Below are 18383 nucleotides of genomic sequence, written 5' to 3'. Positions count from 1 at the left end.
AAAGGAAAGAGAGGGATAGTAAAGTGAGAAGATGGACAAATTGGAAAAAATGGGAATAAAAGGAAAGGGAGAGAGATACAGGAAGGAAGGGCTGAAGAGAACGAGGAAATGGAGAAAAGAAAAAGATGGAAAAAAATGGATACAGACATATTTTGTAATAATGGGAAAAAGGAGGAGAGAGGAAGAAAGGGAAGAGATGGAGAGAAAGGGGAAATGGACAAATTGTGAAATAATGGGAAATGGAAAAAAACGGGAAAGGGAAGAGAGGGACAAAAAGGAAGGTACAGAGGGAAGGGTGGTGTGGGAAAAAATGGGAATAAGGGCTGGAGAGAACGAGGAGATGGAGAAATGGGAAAAAATAGGAAAAGGGGGAAAAAGGAAGAGAGGGGAAGAAAGAAATGGATATGGAAATTGTAAAATAATGGGAAATGGTAAGAAAGGGACAAAAGGGAAGACATGGAGAGAGATATGGTAAATGGAAAAAGATGGAAGAAAGGGAAAGGGAAAGATCCAGAGGAAGGAAAAGAAAGAAAGGGGAGGTAAAGAACGGGAAGAAGGTGAAGTGGAGGAGAGGGACAGAAAGGGAATGAACAGAACGACAGGGAGGCGATGGAAAAGGGGAATATATAGATGTGAACAAGACGGAAAACAGTTAAAGAAGGAAAAAAAGGCAGAGGCAGAGACAAAAGGAGAGGATGGAGAGAAATCGAAATGAGGATTGAAAGGTAGAGATGAAAAAAGGAAAAGTTAAATGGATACAAAAGGGAAGAGCTGCACAGTAGAGATGGGCAAAGAAAGATTGAGGAAGAAAGTGGAAAGGAGGTGGATATAATGGAAGGAGGCGGACAGAGGAAAAGCTAAATGAAGAGAGGAAAGGAAATAGAGAAAAAGTTTAGAGATGATGAGAGTAAGTGAAATAGAGGAAAAGAGCGAGAGAGAGAGAGAGAGAGAGAGAGAGAGATATAACGAGAGAGAAAGACCCAGGGAGAGAGTGTGCGTTGTTCTCTGGCCTGAGGAAGCTGGTAGAGCTTCAGTCAGGCCGTTTATTCCACTCTGATGGAGCAGAAAAAGAACCTCTCCTCTTTCTGTTCCCCTCTCTCCCCCTCTCTCTCTCTCTCTCTCTCTCTCTCTCTCTCGTCCACCTCGCTTTGCCCTTCCCTCTCTCGCTCGTTCCCTCCATCTCGCTCACCAACACTGCAGGCTCGCTGCTCCACGCTCTATTTAGCCAGTCCTTTCATAAGAGCTTCAGAGTAGAAAAAGCAGTGAGAGAGGCTGAAGTGCTCTCTCTCTCTCTCTCTCGCTCTCTGCTGCTAGGGATAATCACCACATACAGTAAAATACAGACCCTCCTGCTGTCCCTACATGCAGAACTAGCCTTAAAGCCACCAGCAACCCCTGGTTCTTCATGTCATCCCGGTAAAAAAATGATGGCACTAATTGCACAGAACGACGAGCCAGACCTGCCTCAGGTTTCTCATTTGCTATATCGATCACCCGCCCTGACATCTGTTAATGGATGTGGTGTTTTAAAGCAATAGCTTTTCTGTCCTGCCTGGAATGCTGTCGGTCAGCCAAGACGTGTCCGGTACCTGCCGGTCTTATCCAGAGTGTCTAACATGTGAATCATGTTTCACAGGGAGGAGAATGTAGTGTTTGGAGCCTTTCTTAAAGACTCTTATCGGTGTAGTGTGGTGTGCTGTCAACCCTAGCCGGTCACGGTAAACCAGTCCTGCCTAATGACTTGTTTTGGTGTAGGATTCCCAGCTATGGAGAAGACCATGCTTTATCCACTACACTACATCAACCACCAGCTAGTGCAGTCATGCTCTGTGGGACTATCAGCCACGTATGGCTGTGGCATCACTAAGGACCAAACTGGTGATCTTTTGAGGATGGAGGCAATGCTTAAGACAGCTTCGCCAATCAGAAGCCCTGTTAGTTCTGCCCTTTACTTTTTCCTTAGTTGTTTACAGGAGCTACGAGACTTGTAGCTAACAAGTAACGAAAGCTAATAGTACTATGCCATTGACTGTAGGAAACATGGACGTTGTGGTTCCCTTGTCCTTCGTTCAATAGAAAAGAAGCCAAACCTGTCCACCATGTTGTCAAATCTGCAACCAGAGTCTGCACAGTAGAGGCCAGAGGTGGAGCCACACTCGCCTACACATTTGATAGACCAGCCCCCATCTCCCAGACCAAGCCTGAGTGTCTCAGACCGTCTTCACTGAGCTTACAGTGCAGAAGCAGAGCAGATTTTCCACCTGAATTCCCAGTTTGACCAATAAGTGAAATGATTCAACAGTGGACCGAACAGAAAGGGCGACATGCAGGTCCTACCCACGACTGGTCTCTTCCAGGCCAGGCTGTCAATCACTTCATTCTTAAGTGTAGACAATATTAGCACAAGCAAAACTAACGGCTGGAATTTGGAGACACTGGAAGTCTATGTTTTTTGGACCTTGTAGCTCCAGTACAAAAATACTACAGAAGAAAACGTCACACACCAAACACGTCTTGGCTGAACGTCCACAGCTGGTGCGAGTGTAAAGCTCACTTTACGCCAAACCATTGCCTTAGAATACACACAACAATAGGGTGGGCCAAGGTCAGGGTCCCAAGGTCAAAAGGTCATGTCTGAGATGGTGTGAATGAGGGGGGAAACAGGGCAATAAGAGACCATTACCTTGAGCTGAGAACCCAGCAGAGATGAGACCCATGGGGGGCGTGTCTGAGAGTCAGTGAAAACAATAACAACAACAACAAATATCAGTCAGTGCTGGGAGATGTGGGAGCTGTCGCTTAGCAACAATAGAGAACCGGACATGGCCTATGGAGATAAGAGGCACAGCGGTAGGTGCAGGTCACCAGGCAACGGGGATGAAGTTCTGCTATGGAGTCTAGGAAGGTGCAAGAGTGAAGTTCATCTTGCATATAGACGAGGTCTTGGGTGAATATGCAAAGCTGGATCAGTGAATTATTGGGTGGTAGAAGTGTTATGGCATGCACATTAATATTTCATAAGGAGCTTGTCATCATTTTTTATGGGGCTGAGAGACAATATGCACTGTGAGTTGAATACAGTTAGATTTTATGGTAGAAATATGCACAGTCATATCAGAATAGTGGGAATAAGCACCCTTGGTTATGCCGTTGGGAGGCTCTCAATGTGCGAGAGGTTCATTCTCAGCACACCTTCAATACGGCAGCTCTAGAACATCCCACCAAGGTAGCGTTTTCCGAGATGCTACCACCTTTCCCTTTCCCCAGTCGCTCATGCCAAATAACGGTAGCATCTGTGGCATCCCGGGCTGAGTTTATTCCAAACCAGGGGTGGTCATAATGTTTTGATATGACTGTAACAGTGGGAGAAGGGTGGTAGCATCTCAGAAACCACTAACTTTGAGATATTCTAGAGGTGCCATTGTAAAGGTGTACTGAGAATGGACCTCTTACACACTAAGAACCTCCCAAGAGCATATCAGTGGTGCCCTACAGGTCACTGATGCCAGAGGGGAGCGACAACTCCAGTGAGTAGTAGAGAGCAATCGGTGCTCCACTGTGGAGCAGCTAACCTCTATAATGACCACCTTCATCACCTGATGCAGTCAGTCCATGCCAGTCCATTGGACTCGCTAGCATCATCTGAGCCTTGCTTATTCCCACAATTTTTGGTAGGTGGTCATAATGTTCTGATATGACTGTGTGTATTTATAATATTAACTATGGTGACATAAATTCAATTTATTGTACTATGCTATGTTTCCACTGACCTTCTGCTGATCGATTACTAATGAAAAAATGAAAACACACTACATGTCCAAATGTTTTTGGACATCCCTTCTAATGAATGCACACTTTGCTGACACAGACACTTGCACACACACACAGCTTGTGTAGTCCCTGCAGAGAGGTACAACCAATAGAAAAGGTCTTTAGCAGATAATCAATATGAACCTTGGCATCATGCCTGATGCCAGTCGTGGGCTAGAGGGGTATAAAGCCCCCCAGCACTGAGCGCTGCTGTGTTCTCTGGAATGATGATGGTGCTCCATCCAATACTTTTAAGATGAGATCTAAGATGGAGATCCTCCAACATCCTGACATCAAAGCAATCAAATCCTCACAGCAATGCTTCTCCAAAATCTAGCAGAAAGCCTTCTTCCCTGGATAGTAAAGACAATTCCTCCAACAAAAGCAGGATCAAGTCTTGATTTAAAAAACAAAACAAAACAATGGATGAGCAGGTGTCCCAATATTTTTGTCCATAGAGTGCATTTCTTTACAGACAAGCTGTGTGTGTGTGTGCATTTTCACATCTTTCTCAGCAATGGGTGCAACTTAATATTGCTGCATGCATTCAGTAGAATGTCCACAAACATTTGGACACATGTGAATGTATACATGTACACCTCCTGTAAGCATGTCAGCACCTCAGCTAATGATGAAGTGTCAAGAGGAGTCTATGGGAGGTAAGGGTAACGCTACGGTGCGAGCAGGCCGTGTCTTGGCATGTCTGCAGTGCAGTGCTCCTCCTGGCGTCCAGACCGACGGCCATTTGGATTCCACTTATGGTCAGTTCAGTTCACATGCTGTTAAGTGTAGCGTGGAGCAGAGAGGAGTGGGAGGAGCCTGTAAACGAGTGTGTGCGTGCGGCCTGCTGAGAGGGATGAGTGCATGCAACCAAGAGGCCTTCAGCTAGAGAGAAAGAGACAGACAGAGATACACACACACACGTATGATAAAGAGAGAGAGAGAGAGAGAGAGAGAGGGACCGAGAGAGAGAGAGAGAGAGAGAGAGAGAGAGACAGACAGAAAGTAAAAAAGATAAAAGAGGAGTGAGAGTGATGGAGGGAGATGAAAAGATAAGCTTGAGATGAAAGAGCAGGTGCATGTGTGCTTCATGTACTGCACATGTTCGGTGTGTGTGTGTGTGTGTGTGTGTGTGAGAGAGAGAGAGAGAGACAGAGAGAGAGAGAGAGTATTCATATCCATACGTTTGGGTTCATGTCATCCATTTCAAAGAGAATAATTGAGAGGCTAATCTCTGATCAGAGCCGGCTTAGCCAGAGTGCTTGGATCTCCTTCTGTAATTCCCCTCATCCCTATGATCATTCCAGCTGCAGGGAGAGTTCACCTCCGAGTTCACCGGCATTTTCACTGAAATTCCTCTTTTTAATCCTCATCATAAATTTCACTTTAGGTCCTATAGTCATTCCCACTGCCAGGCCTAATGTAATTCCCACTATTTGTCCTGCCCTTTATTTCTGCTACTCCAACTGTCATTCCCACTGTAAATCCCAAAGCAATTCCCAGCATAATTTCTTCCGTAATTCCCACTGTCATTCCCACTGTCATCCCTGTTGTAATTTCTGCCATCATCCCTATCTGCATCATCTGCTATCACGGTCATTACTGCTGTAAGTCTGCTAATGTTATTTCCACTATCCCACTGTCATGAATGCTGCGTTGCCCACAGTCATTTCTACCATATGTCCAAATTATCCTTCCTACCGTAAATCCTACTGTAATTATCTCTGATTTCCCCACTGTTACTCCCACTGTAATTCCTGTTGTCATTCCTACAAAAATTCTCTATGTAATTCCCTCTGTTTTTCCCACTGTAATTCCATCAGCCCTCTTCCCACATCTCCAGAACAGAGGAACGATTATTAACTGTAAACCTTGCCCTCCAGAGGACTGGACTAAGACTAAATGGATTTCCATTACAGGAACGATCACAGCAATAGTGGAGTTTACATCACAGTGGTCAGTGTTTTCTCTCTTTGTCCTAAATGTATTTTATTTAGTTTATTTACAGTATTTTTTAAGTGTTTATTTTATTGAATGTTTATTTATAGTGTTATTTACAGTGTTTATTTATAGTGTTATTTACAGTGTTTTTTTAATAGTGTTTATTTAGTGTTATTTATAGTGTTTATTTATAGTGTTTTTTACAGTGTTTATTTAATAGTGTTTATTTTAGAGTGTTTATTTATAGTGTTATTTACAGTGTTTATTTATAGTGTTTTTTTAATAGTGTTTATTTTATAGTGTTTATTTATAGTTTTTATTTATAGTGTTTATTTACGGTGTTTATTTTATAGAGTGTTTATTTACGGTGTTTATTTTATAGAGTGTTTATTTATAGTGTTTATTTTATAGAGTGTTTATTTATAGTGTTATTTACAGTGTTTATTTATAGTGTTATTTACAGTGTTTATTTACGGTGTTTATTTTATAGAGTGTTTATTTATAGTGTTTATTTTATAGAGTGCTTATTTATAGTGTTATTTACAGTGTTTATTTATAGTTTTTATTTATAGTGTTTATTTACGGTGTTTATTTTATAGAGTGTTTATTTATAGTGTTTATTTTATAGTGTTTATTTATAGTGTTATTTACAGTGTTTATTTATAGTGTTATTTACAGTGTTTTTTTATAGTTTTTATTTATAGTGTTTATTTACGGTGTTTATTTTATAGAGTGTTTATTTACGGTGTTTATTTTATAGTGTTTATTTATAGTGTTTATTTTATAGAGTGTTTATTTATAGTGTTATTTACAGTGTTTATTTATAGTTTTTATTTATAGTGTTTATTTATAGTGTTTATTTTATAGAGTGTTTATTTATAGTGTTTATTTTATAGAGTGTTTATTTATAGTGTTATTTACAGTGTTTATTTTATGGTGTTTATTTATAGTGTTATTTACAGTGTTTATTTATAGTGTTTATTTACAGTGTTTCTTTTATGGTGTTTATTTACAGTGTTTATTTATAGTGTTATTTACAGTGTTTATTTTTAGAGTGTTTATTTATAGTGTTATTTACAATGTTTATTCAGAGTTTATTTTATAAAGTGTTTATTTTATAGCGTGTTTATTTCTAGTGTTTATTTACAGTGTTTATTTTATAGTGTTTATTTTATAGAGTGTTTACTTTAGAGATCTCTCTCTCTTTCTCACTCTCTCTGTTGTTTTTTTTTAGGTGTTATAAGTGCTCCTCAGAGTCCCTGACTGACGTTGCTTCTGCCGTCACGTGGAGGCTCCTCCCATCACAGCTAGGAAGTTTTCTTCCAGCCTCGCTTCATTTCTGACTGATTGACATGTATGCGCACACACACACACACACATGCCTCCCTCCCCTGGGTCAGCAGTAAGCGCTGGGACAGTCGGAGACGATGTGCAGATGAATGATTTGAGGACGGCTTGTTTTTACAGTTTTTCTCCTCAGCTCCTGACCAAGCGTTTGAATTATTTAACAGTAACTTCTAGAATTAATAATGTCTCAAAGTTACAATCCATATATAACACTAATGTCTCATTTATATTGTATAGAAACACCTACGCTACCGGTCAGAAGTTTTAGAACACCCTCCATTTTTTCAGTAGTCCACTGTCAGTGCTGCATGGTCCGCGCAAGCCTGCTTTGCTTGTTTTGCCATCTTAGCATCAATTTTCTTACTGCCAGTCCACCTGCAGCCCCAGGTCTTCTCAGCTGAAACTGAGACCTGGCCCAGTGTTAAGATGGGCTACCAGGTGTTGTCATGTGAGCGTTGACTCTCAGAAACTCATCTTCTGATGATGTTGTGGATGTGAGGCTGTCAGACCTCTTCCTGTACTCTTCACTTGTCTCCAGTTTTAAAGAGCTTCATGGTGAAGGAAACTGTCCTCACCACATTCCCTCTTCACCTGTAATTTCTCAAAGGGCAGAGCAACACTTTTAGGAGGTCAGTATGCCTTCCTGTATAAATCTTCTTCCAGACATTATAACAGACCTCTGAAAGCGCAATCACCTCGAAATCCTGCGGTGCAGACTGCCGTAACATCGCTCTACACTGATTGTATGTAGATAACGGGGTTGTAAATGATCAATTATTTACATTAGCTGTAAAAGCCTGATTTACTGATATTGCAACAGACTAGCTGTAAGTGTCAGGCCCTCGTTACCACGCTCTCCCCCGAGGCAATCTCAGGACTCAGCCCACAGTTCCAAATAAGGACTTCCTCCTTGTTGCTCACGATTGGGACTGGGGTTTCCGTGCCGTGTAGGTGCCGTGAATTAGCCCTGTCGCAACCACGTTGTTCAGTGCCTTGGTCATGGTCTGCTCTAAGAAAGCCGTCAGGTTTGCTTGCTCCTGGCCTTGCCTTGTTTCTCCTACCTGCTCCAGTTCTGTTTTTTTGTTCTACTTATCCCCTTGGCACTTCTGAGCACTGCTCAGTTAGCTTGGTTCTACCTCACCTGTTTAGTTCCTAGCTCCCTGTACCGTGCTCTGTATTCCTCCCAGTTCCCTGGTTTGTTGTTTTGCTCAGTCCTGTTTCAGTTGTCACCTTCTAGCAGCTTTATCATTCTGTCCGGTAGATGATGTATCCTTGTGTCATGCCATCTTGTTTATATTCTCTGTTTTGTGTTTTCCCTACCCTTTTTACCCATGTCTCGCCTTGTTCCATCCCTGCAAGTGTTTCTGGGTCACCCATGACTTCCCCCAAAATTTCTAATATTTCTAATTTTTTCATTATTTCCCCACAATCTACATAATTTTTCAGTTTTTAGATCATTTTACTCAAATACCCGGCAGTCTGCTGCCTAAATTTGTACTATTTGAGGTCACAGGACTTGTCCATTGCAAGGTATTCAATGGACTAAAACTTTTGTCCAGTAGTAGTAGTATATGTCATTTTAATATGTTCCACATGTGTTATATATATAAATGTAATTATCTATATGTAATAACATATATCTATATGTAATATCTATATGTAATAACACATAGATTACATTATTTACCAGGCAGCCTTAAGATGAACCTGTGTACACACATATAATAAACATCCTACTGAAACTGCTAATAACATTATTTAGCAAGGCAGCATTCCTTCCAACTTCCAGTGGGGAACCCATCCTCCTCTGGTCGACAGCCTTCCCTGGACAGTAGAGGCAGTTACTCCAACAACAGCAGGATAAACTATTTTAATATCCCCTGATTTCAGAAGAAACAATGAATGAACAGGTGTCCCAATACTTTAGGCCGTATAGTTTACTGACCCACATTTCGACTGCTGTCCTTTGTGTTTATGTGTGTGTATTCTAATGCTATATAGAGCTTAACCTGCAGAAACCGCCGCCGTGCTGAGGTACATTGCTTTTTTTAGGACGGTCAGGACTGCTTTTGTACATAACCACACCAGAAATGGCCTACCCAAGATGAATAAAAGCTTTTGACTTTTGAACAGTAGCACTTGCACATCATGTTTACTGAGGACACTTGATTTTATTACTGTTGGATGCCAAATGTGCTCCTGAAATAATCGCCTCCTCCTCCTGTGTTTGCAGAAACCAACCCACTGTTCCTCATTTATCTCCACCCACAGCTCCAGACTTCCAGATCAACTGCACTGAAAGCTTGCATAAGACTTTCCAATACGTACATCACTTCCACAGCCACTGCCAAACGTATGTAAACTCAAAGAGAAACCCAGAGCTCTGCTGATAATTACAGTAATATCATGTATTCACCGCACTCAGGATAGTAAGGGAAGGCCCTGCGAGGTGAAGCTCAGGGCTCTGAGAAGCATCATACCTGCTGTTGTCCCTGACTCTTGATGAAGTCATCTCTCTGTTTGCCCAGTTTGCTCTTCTCAGATCCGCTCTGCTGAAGGTGCTTTAGACGGGATATCGCCTTACCGCTGCCAGACTAGGAGGGCGAGAGACAGAGAGATAGACAGAGAGAGAGAGAGGACGATTTTATTACACTACATTAGCAGGATATTAATTATTATATTAAATGAACCACTGGAGTTTCTGAGGTGTTTAAGAGGTTAATCTATTAAAGGTGTGTTCTACATCATCAGCAGCACCTGGAATTACAGCAGGACTGTGAAGAAGAAGAGGAAACAGCAGGAAGGTGAAAACAGTAGGGGATGTGGCAATAGTGGCAGGTTACAGTGAAGGTTTCTACTGCACTTCAAACACACACACACACACACACATTTTTTAACAACTAAGACATAGCAAACACAGCCTCTTTAGCTAATCAAATATAAAACACAATATTTCCAACAAATCTTTAAGGCTATAAGAAAATACAGAAGTTCAGGGGATCAGTGGAGGTCAAGATAAGGTCAGAGAGAAATGTCCATATGCTGGTAAGAAAGGCAAATCAAAACCCCCGTATGACTGTCAAGAACCTGCAGGAAGTGGTGGTGCACCGTTCTACTGTGCAGTGTTGTGGTCGGTGTGGCGCAACAGATAACAGCACTACCTGCCAGTGAGCTATTACACCATGTGGGAGACCAGGGTTCGATTCCTGGTCTGGGTGACTGTGCTGCGCTACACCAATAAGAGTCCTTGGGCAAGACTCCTAACACTACATTGGCTCAACGCTGAGTGTCAGCTAACTGCCGTTAATGGAAATGCAGTGTTGCCTGCACAGACATAATCTTCAGTCCTCATGCCTGTATGAATGTGCCAATGTATTAAATGTGATGTTTCTATTAATGTCTTCAGTATAATACAACGTGTCCTGAATCTGTGGAGCCCACCCTTTCCATTGCACAGGGATCGTGGAGTTACGGGGCTGTAAAGATCTCAGGGTTGAGCCGTACCCCAACTGGTGGATTGCGTGTCTATCTATGGTTTGTGTAAATGGACACTCAGAAACTTGCCTTTTGGCTCTTACCTTTTATATACCATTTTAAAATGATATAATAAACTACTCTGCTAAACTCATTTCAAGCACCAAACAATTTGACCACATGAGTAAACTTATGTTTTCAGAGGAAATATGAAGAATTTCTAAGAATTTCACTTCAGGTTTTCAGGTTTAGGGTCAGATTATCTTTTCTCTCAGTGCTCAGGGTCACATGGGGTGTCAGGAGGCATAGAAAGGAGATTGTTCTGAACATTTTGATATAAAACTTATATGACGATACTTATATCTTATATGCAAGTGCCTTTAAAAGCGAATTTAAGAAGATATGCAAACATCAAGAAAATGCCCTCAGACTACGGAGGGTTTAGGAATCATAAGTAGAAAATCTAGAGAAGTGCTGTTGGATGGATGAACTCAAAATAGAACTCTTTGGCCACAATCAGCAAAGGTATGGTTGAAAAAAGGAAACTGCATTTCATGAAAAGAATACCTTGCCAACTGTGAAGCCTGGGGGCGGAGCTATCATGCTTTGGGGTTGTGTTGCTGCCAGAGGGACTGGCAATAGTGCATGGATGGAGGGAAGTATGGATTCTACGAAATACCAGCAATGATTGATTGTTATAAAAGACGGGTCACGATTTAGGATTTGCTGGAAATATTGTGTTTGATGTTTGATTAGCTACAGAGGCTGGAAAGTAAAGGTGCTACAAAGGGTTCTTTGAGCGATGGGATAGAAGAACCACTTTTGTAAAAGAGATACTATATATATATATATATATGTGAAGAAACTATTGTAGGTTCAAAGAAGTCAACCTAAAAAATGGTTCTTTATGGAACCATACATGGTTCTCCTAAACCACAACAATAACAGCTCTGCCTCTCCTGACCATTACGTCTCCCTTTCCAGTCTCTGTCCAGTGACTTCGCCGGCTGAAAGAGACTCTGCGGACGTGCCTGACTGTAATGAGGTGATCCTGCTGTACCAGATCACCTCAGATGGCCTGATGAAATCACACACAACAGTTCTGCAACAGAACTAGGATTGAAGGAAACTCTCCCATGCTGAGACTGACACCAGAGCAAAGTAATGATGCAACTTAGACATGCATTAATATACAATTATGCAACAGCGTTAGACATTGCTGCACAGTCTGATTTGCTGAAAAGAGCTGGAACTGTGTTGTTAAGTCTGATGATATCCTTCTACAACATTTACTTTACAAAAAAAAAATCGCAATATTAAAAACATGCTTGAAATAACGTTCAGGGATTCTTTGCGAAAGTGTTCGGTATTAGCATCAGAATTTCTCCATGCTGCGGCTATAAATGTGGATTATTTCTATAGCATCCGTTTCCAAGTTGGACAGGCTTTACAGAACTCTGGTAAAACCTCTTTCAAACTAATGAGAAACTGGATCATTAGTTCAGGCAGCCCATTGCCTGAGATGCTGCACAGCCCTGGAACTACAGGTCCAATTCATTGCCCGTTTTGTCCCCTGGACCAGCAGGAAGGTCACCAGTTCAATTCCCTGGACTAGTAGAAGGCTGCCAGTTCAATTGCCAGTTCAATTCCCTGGACTAGAGGAAAGTCCTCAGTTTGGCTGCCAGTTCTATCCCCTGGACCAGCAGAAGGTCACCAGTCTACAGTCTGCTTGACAGTTCAGTTCCCTGGATCAGCAGATAGGTCACCAGTTCAATCTCCTGAACCATCAGGAAGTTTGCCAGTTTGATCCCCTGGACTAGCAGGAAGGTTGCCAGTTCAATTTACTGGACCAGTAGAAGGCTGCCAGTTCGACTGCCAGTTTGATCCCCTGGACCAGAGGAAAGTCATCAGTTCGGCTGCCAGTTCTATCCCCGGGGCCAGCAGGAAGGTAGCCAGTTCAGTTTTCAGTTTGATTCCATGGGCCATCAAGAAGGTTGCCAGTTCGATTGCCCATTCGATCCCCTGGACCATTAAGAAAAATGCCAGTTCGATCACCAGTTTAATCCCCTGAATGAGCAGGAAGGTTGCTGGTTTGATCCCCTGAACTGGCAGGATTTAAGGGTAGGAGGAGGGAAGGTACACCACTTTATCCTCCCTTAAAATTCATGACTGAGGTGCCCTTGAGCAAGGCACCTAACCCCTCATTGCTCCCTGGGCACTCACTGTGGTCAAGGTGGTCCTCGCTGCCATATTCTCGAGTTGAGTTTGTTGCCACAGATGGGTTAAGATTGGCACATTGGCAAGTGTCTTTCTAATTCTACGCCATTAGTGTGTCCTGCAAAGCTTGTGCAACATAGCAACAGTTACTACAGAAGAAAGCATGCATGGGCTTCAGTGCAATAATACCTTTTACCAAAAGATGTTTAAACAAACTGCCACTTTCTCTTCCTCTGTCACACAAACACACACACACACACACAGTCACACATACACACCAAATGGATGTCTCTATCCTCAACTGTATAGCCTAACTGGGCTTCTCCCAAAGGACAAGAGCCTGCTAAGAGCCTAAGCTCACACACACTTGAAAGACAATCACTCTTGCATAATAGCAGGGCCTACTAAACCTCACACAGACGTGACACTCTCTAAAACATTCACCTTGGCTCAGCAATCGTACTGTGTTGTACTGGGTATTGTGTTACAGGAGCCTGAAACAGGGCCGATTTCAGAAGTGCCCAGCTTGTATTTTACCGTCTCCATAAATATGGGAGAAAAGCCAGACTGCCACAGCAGAGAAAACACCCCCCCAGACCTTGCAGTGTTTGAAAGGAAACGAGCGCAGAAGAAAAAGGGAGAAGCAAAAGCAGTTTATTTCCATCAAGAGACAGTTATAGCCATTCTTACAGAGAGCAGCAGAGGAGAGAGGAGAGAAGATCAGTTCAATCACCATTACAACGCCACACAGACCCACTGTGAGAGGAGAGGGAGTGTCTGAGGTAGACAGAGACAGAGAGAGACAGAGAGAGAGAGAGACAGAGAGAGAGAGGCTGAGGAGGTGCTATCACGTCCTTTTCAGAACATAAATAATGAAGATTTGAGGTGTTAATCTTCTGCCTCACAATGATTCAATTAAATGCGATTCTTTAGCAAACGATTCGCTGGAAATCTTACATTCCTTTACAAATTTTGTTTGGTTATTTTTTGATCATTTCATAAATGTTTTAAAAGTACACTAGTGGCATATAGACAATTATCATATCAAACACTTTTTATTTGAATTGTTTTTGGTGTTTTATATTAAACAATATAATTGTTTAAAATAAAATCATAAAATAAAATAAAATAAAATAAAATAAAATAAAATCATGTAGATTTACATTTATTTAAAGAACAAACTACTTTTCCTCAAAATGTAAATCTAAAATCACACACAACACTGTCATTATCTATTTGGAATATTTTTTTAGTGTGAGATCATTTAATTTAAGTTCTCATTTGAATCATAACGTAATTCAGAATATTAATTTCATTATAATTTCAGATTTTATTAGAATTGTATTATAACAAATTCTATGTAGATTTTATTAGAACTGTGTTCTAAATATTAGTTTATTATAACTGTTTTCTGCATATTAATTGTCTTATAACTATTCTGAATATATAACTTCTGAATATTAATTTTACATTTTACAAACGTCATTTTGAACATACATTTTAAATAACTTCATTCTGAATATACATTTTATTAAAATTTTATTCACAACAATACTTTTATGATACATTTGTTTGGATTATTATTATTATTATTATTATGTTCTTATTAAATTATTGTTTTTTGATAACATTATTTTGGATATTAATTGTATGTATATATTTTTCTAACAATTATTTAAAACCTATGAAAGAACACCTGTATATCCAAAACCAGATGTGATATATATATATATATATATATATATATATATATATATATATATATATATATATAATTTTTATTTATTATATATTTCTTTAATTACAGCTTATTTTGTTTCAGGACTATACTTTTCTGTCCAACAAATGAGTGAATGTTACTGTTTTATCCATAAAAATACATAAAATCAAATTTTTGCAAGTTGAACATTTACATTTAAAACAAGTCTACAAGACTTTTAATTTGGTTACTAAATACATGTAAATATATATATATATAAAACAGTGGCAGGAAAATCTCCTGATTTACTCTTTTAGACACTTACATCCCTAGTGGAGAGTTACATCCCTAGTGGAGAGTAAACTGTGGGAGGATGTAGAAAGACAGGAAGCCTGAAGACAGACAGAAGGCTAACAGATGAGTGTGCGGCTGAACCTTGGTTAATTCAGTGCAGATGGAGGGTTTGGGTGGGACGGGCGGTCTCTGGGACTCTCCTGCACTTTTCAAGATGGGTTCAGGAGGATAAGTGGCGCTGTTGGACTTCTGCAATGGGCTTGAGGCTGTGGGACACCCAGCACAGGGGCTCTGAGTCGGGATGGGGTAGAGGTGGTCCATGTTGGGGTGAGTGCTGAACTCCATCAGGCTGAGCTCCAGCTCGCGGATGGTCTCCTCCAGGCTGTCCAGACGGCGGTAGGTGCTGTGCTTAATGTCCTCTCTACCGGCCTCCTGGCCAACTCCTTGGGTCCGGGTCACACTTCTGAGGATGGTTGATTGCTCGCTGGGTTCTGTCAGTGTTCTTCTCTGTGAGAGCATCCCTGGCCTCTGATCTTCCTCTCTTTCATTCATGGCTTTTGGGTCCTCTTTCTCAAAGGACTCCTGGATCCTCAGCTCAATGTTTCTTGACCGTTTCAGTGCCTCTGCTGAAGGGGAGGGCATACCAGCTGGAGGACGCCTTGACCCTGCTTGGAGCTCCTTCTGGTTTCTGTCTACGTCTTGTTTCCCAGGAGGCTTCTTATGACTGGTTGCCGAGTCCTGTTTCCATAGCGACAGACTGGGAGTCTTGACAATATGGCTAAAATAACTGAGAGTAATGTCACTTCCTGTGTTCCTGTCCCTTTGTGGTTTGTTGGAAAGCTTTTCCATGTCAGAAAAGCCACTTCGCTCCGAGCCCTCAGTTGGAGAAGTAGGGAGTGAAAGACATTCGGTCAGGACTATCTGCGGGACTGGAGAGGAGGATGGGGCGCGCTGAGCCTGCAAAGGGAAGAAATGCACTATTACACATACAATACAAATGGGATGAAGCACTACTTTAGCTCCTCTGGTTTTACTCTGGCGTAATCTGCCAGGATCTGATCAACACTGGATAAAGTATCTGAGTCATTTTCCTCAAAAGATCAGAGTCTTTTCATGTCAGATTAAAAGCTTCACACTCATTCTTAGTGGATTCACACTGGATTCATACTGGATTAAAAGCAGTCTACAATTATTACTGTAATGCTGCAAAATGGCACACTGCAGATTCATACTGGATTACAATTGCTAAACAATATTTACCAGACTGTAAAACAATACATACTGGATTAAAATTACTCCACAATTAGAACTGCCAGACCATAGAACTACACAAACTGCAGATTCATACTGGATTACAACCACTGCACAATTATTATAGTCAGACTATAAAAACTACAAATACTGTAGATTCATACTGGATTACAATTATTACACAATTATAACAATCAGACTGTAAAAACTAAATATACTGTGGATTCATACTGGATTACAATTATTACACAATTATTACTGACATACTGTAAAAACTACATATAATGTAGATTCATACTGAATTACAATCCTTACACAATTATTACTGAATGTTAATTATTACTTAATAATACAATTATTAATTATTGTCAGACAGTAGAATAACATGCACTGTAGATTCATACTGGATTGTAATCACTATAATTATTCCTGATGTAAAAAACACTCCTAAAAAAAATCCTACTGGAGTACAATCACTCAACAAATATTACTGTATTACTTGAAAAAAAAAACTACATTGCAGAGTCATACCGGATTACACTCATTTTGTAATGATCATGGTCAGACTGCAAAAGACTGCACACACTGCAGATTCACACTGGATACTGGATAAAATCAGAACTGTCAGCCTGTTATTTTACCTGTATATCATTTTTAAATTTTTTGTTCATGACAAAAACCTCAGAGACTCATTAATGTAAATTGAACATGATTATTATTGTTAATAATAATAATCATCATCATCATCATCATCATTAGCATGCAGCAGTGGAGGTGTTGACTCTTACCTGCATGTTCTGTTTAGTTTTGCTGATCCGGTCGTCTAATGTGAACTGCTGATATAGGAACATGCACAGTGTGACAACTCTAGCACACACACACACACTCACACACACACTTTAGCCAGCACTCTCACAAAGCCTGAAATATTACATGCATACACACACACACACACACACACACACACACACCATAAACACAATATCGGCAAACACTTCATACCAGGCATGCAGAAGTGAGGTTGCCCGTGGGTTGTGGTGAAGTAGTGCACCTGTGTTTGTGTGTGTGTGTGTGTGTGTGTGCACAAGTGTGTATTTGTGTAATTATGCATGTTTGCTATCTAGCACCAAAATGCACAACAATAGGGACTTCCATGAAAATGCAAAGTGAAGCTGTGGGTTCTGTGTAAACCACCAACACAAGCTCAATACGCCTCTTAGGGTGTGCATCTGTGTGTGTGTGTGTGTGTGTGTGTGTGTGTGTGTGTGTAAAAGAGTGTGCCAGTGTCAGTAGAAGGCAGCAGTCACCGCAGGCTCACACTGAGGGCTGTTACCTGTCCTGCTGCAGTAAGCAGGTGTAAACTGGAGGGGGGAGAGAGGGTCCTGGAAAGTGGGCGGGGCTTTTGGAGGAGGAGGGAGGGGCTCAGGTGCTTTCCACACAAAGCACGTTCAAACAGCTGGGGTTGGGCGGGGAGAGGGGGGTCAAAAAGAGTGTGTGAGAAACAGAGAAAACAGTGTTTTTTTCTTCCAGTCGAAAACAGCCTGATTAAGCTCCTCAGTGCCTCATCACACCTGATTTTGTGAACTTCGGAGCGCTACTCATCAATACTGTAAGCTTTTCCATCTCTCCGAATTCACAGAGCGAGCTGATCCCACCCCGGAGAAGCTTATACCACTGAGTTTTTGTATGAACGTGGAACCTTAACCTTTTTTTAATTGAAGAGGCTTGAACAATATAGAACATATAGGTGCTTCAACAGGTTCTTTGAGGGATGCCATAGAGCAGTGGCTTCCATCCCTGGTCCTGGAGAACCACCCACCCTGCAGATTTTAGCGATTGCCCTGCTCTCAGCTCTTCCTTGGTCGAAAGTAGCGTGTTAGAGCAGGAGACCACTAAAATGTCCAGGTCCTGAAGCATCCGAAGGTCCAGGGTTGGAGCAGGAAACCACTTTTTGTTCCATAACATAAAGAAGCATGTTCACAATAGAAATGTCTGAGTAAGGAGAACCTCTACATTGCTAAAGAACCTAAACATCAAGGGTAAATCTGTAAATCTGGTCGTCCTCCACTGCCCAACTTGCCTTCCAGTACTCAGGAACACATTTACCAAGTTCCTGGATGTGTTCATTCTCCAAAGAGCATCGTATAGGGACAAGAACATGCAAATTTAGCGCTGATACACTCTTAAAACTAAAGGTGCTACAAACGGTTCTTGGAGTGACGCCATCAAAGAACCACTTTTGGTTCCATAAAGAACCATGTTATCCATAAAACACTTTCTCTAGATATAAAGATTCTTTATCAATTTAATGGTCACATCTCTACTACAAAAAAACATTCTTTATGGAACC

At 41.1% G+C, this 18383-nt stretch overlaps 1 protein-coding gene across 10 annotated transcripts in view; it reads right to left on the bottom strand.

The window, feature by feature from the left end:
- Positions 1 to 18383, bottom strand: part of srcin1a (SRC kinase signaling inhibitor 1a) — a 200166-nt gene that overhangs the window by 17288 nt on the left and 164495 nt on the right. For all 10 annotated transcript variants that reach the window (XM_072693175.1, XM_072693178.1, XM_072693182.1 and 7 more), the window contains one exon: positions 9579 to 9692. In XM_072693175.1, the coding sequence (XP_072549276.1) occupies positions 9579 to 9692 (114 nt within the window). The remainder of the gene's footprint in view (positions 1 to 9578; positions 9693 to 18383) is intronic.

The sequence above is a fragment of the Salminus brasiliensis genome, chromosome 12 (genome assembly GCF_030463535.1).
Source record: "Salminus brasiliensis chromosome 12, fSalBra1.hap2, whole genome shotgun sequence".
NCBI lineage: Eukaryota > Metazoa > Chordata > Actinopteri > Characiformes > Bryconidae > Salminus > Salminus brasiliensis.
This window is presented reverse-complemented; position numbering and strand designations above follow the sequence as displayed.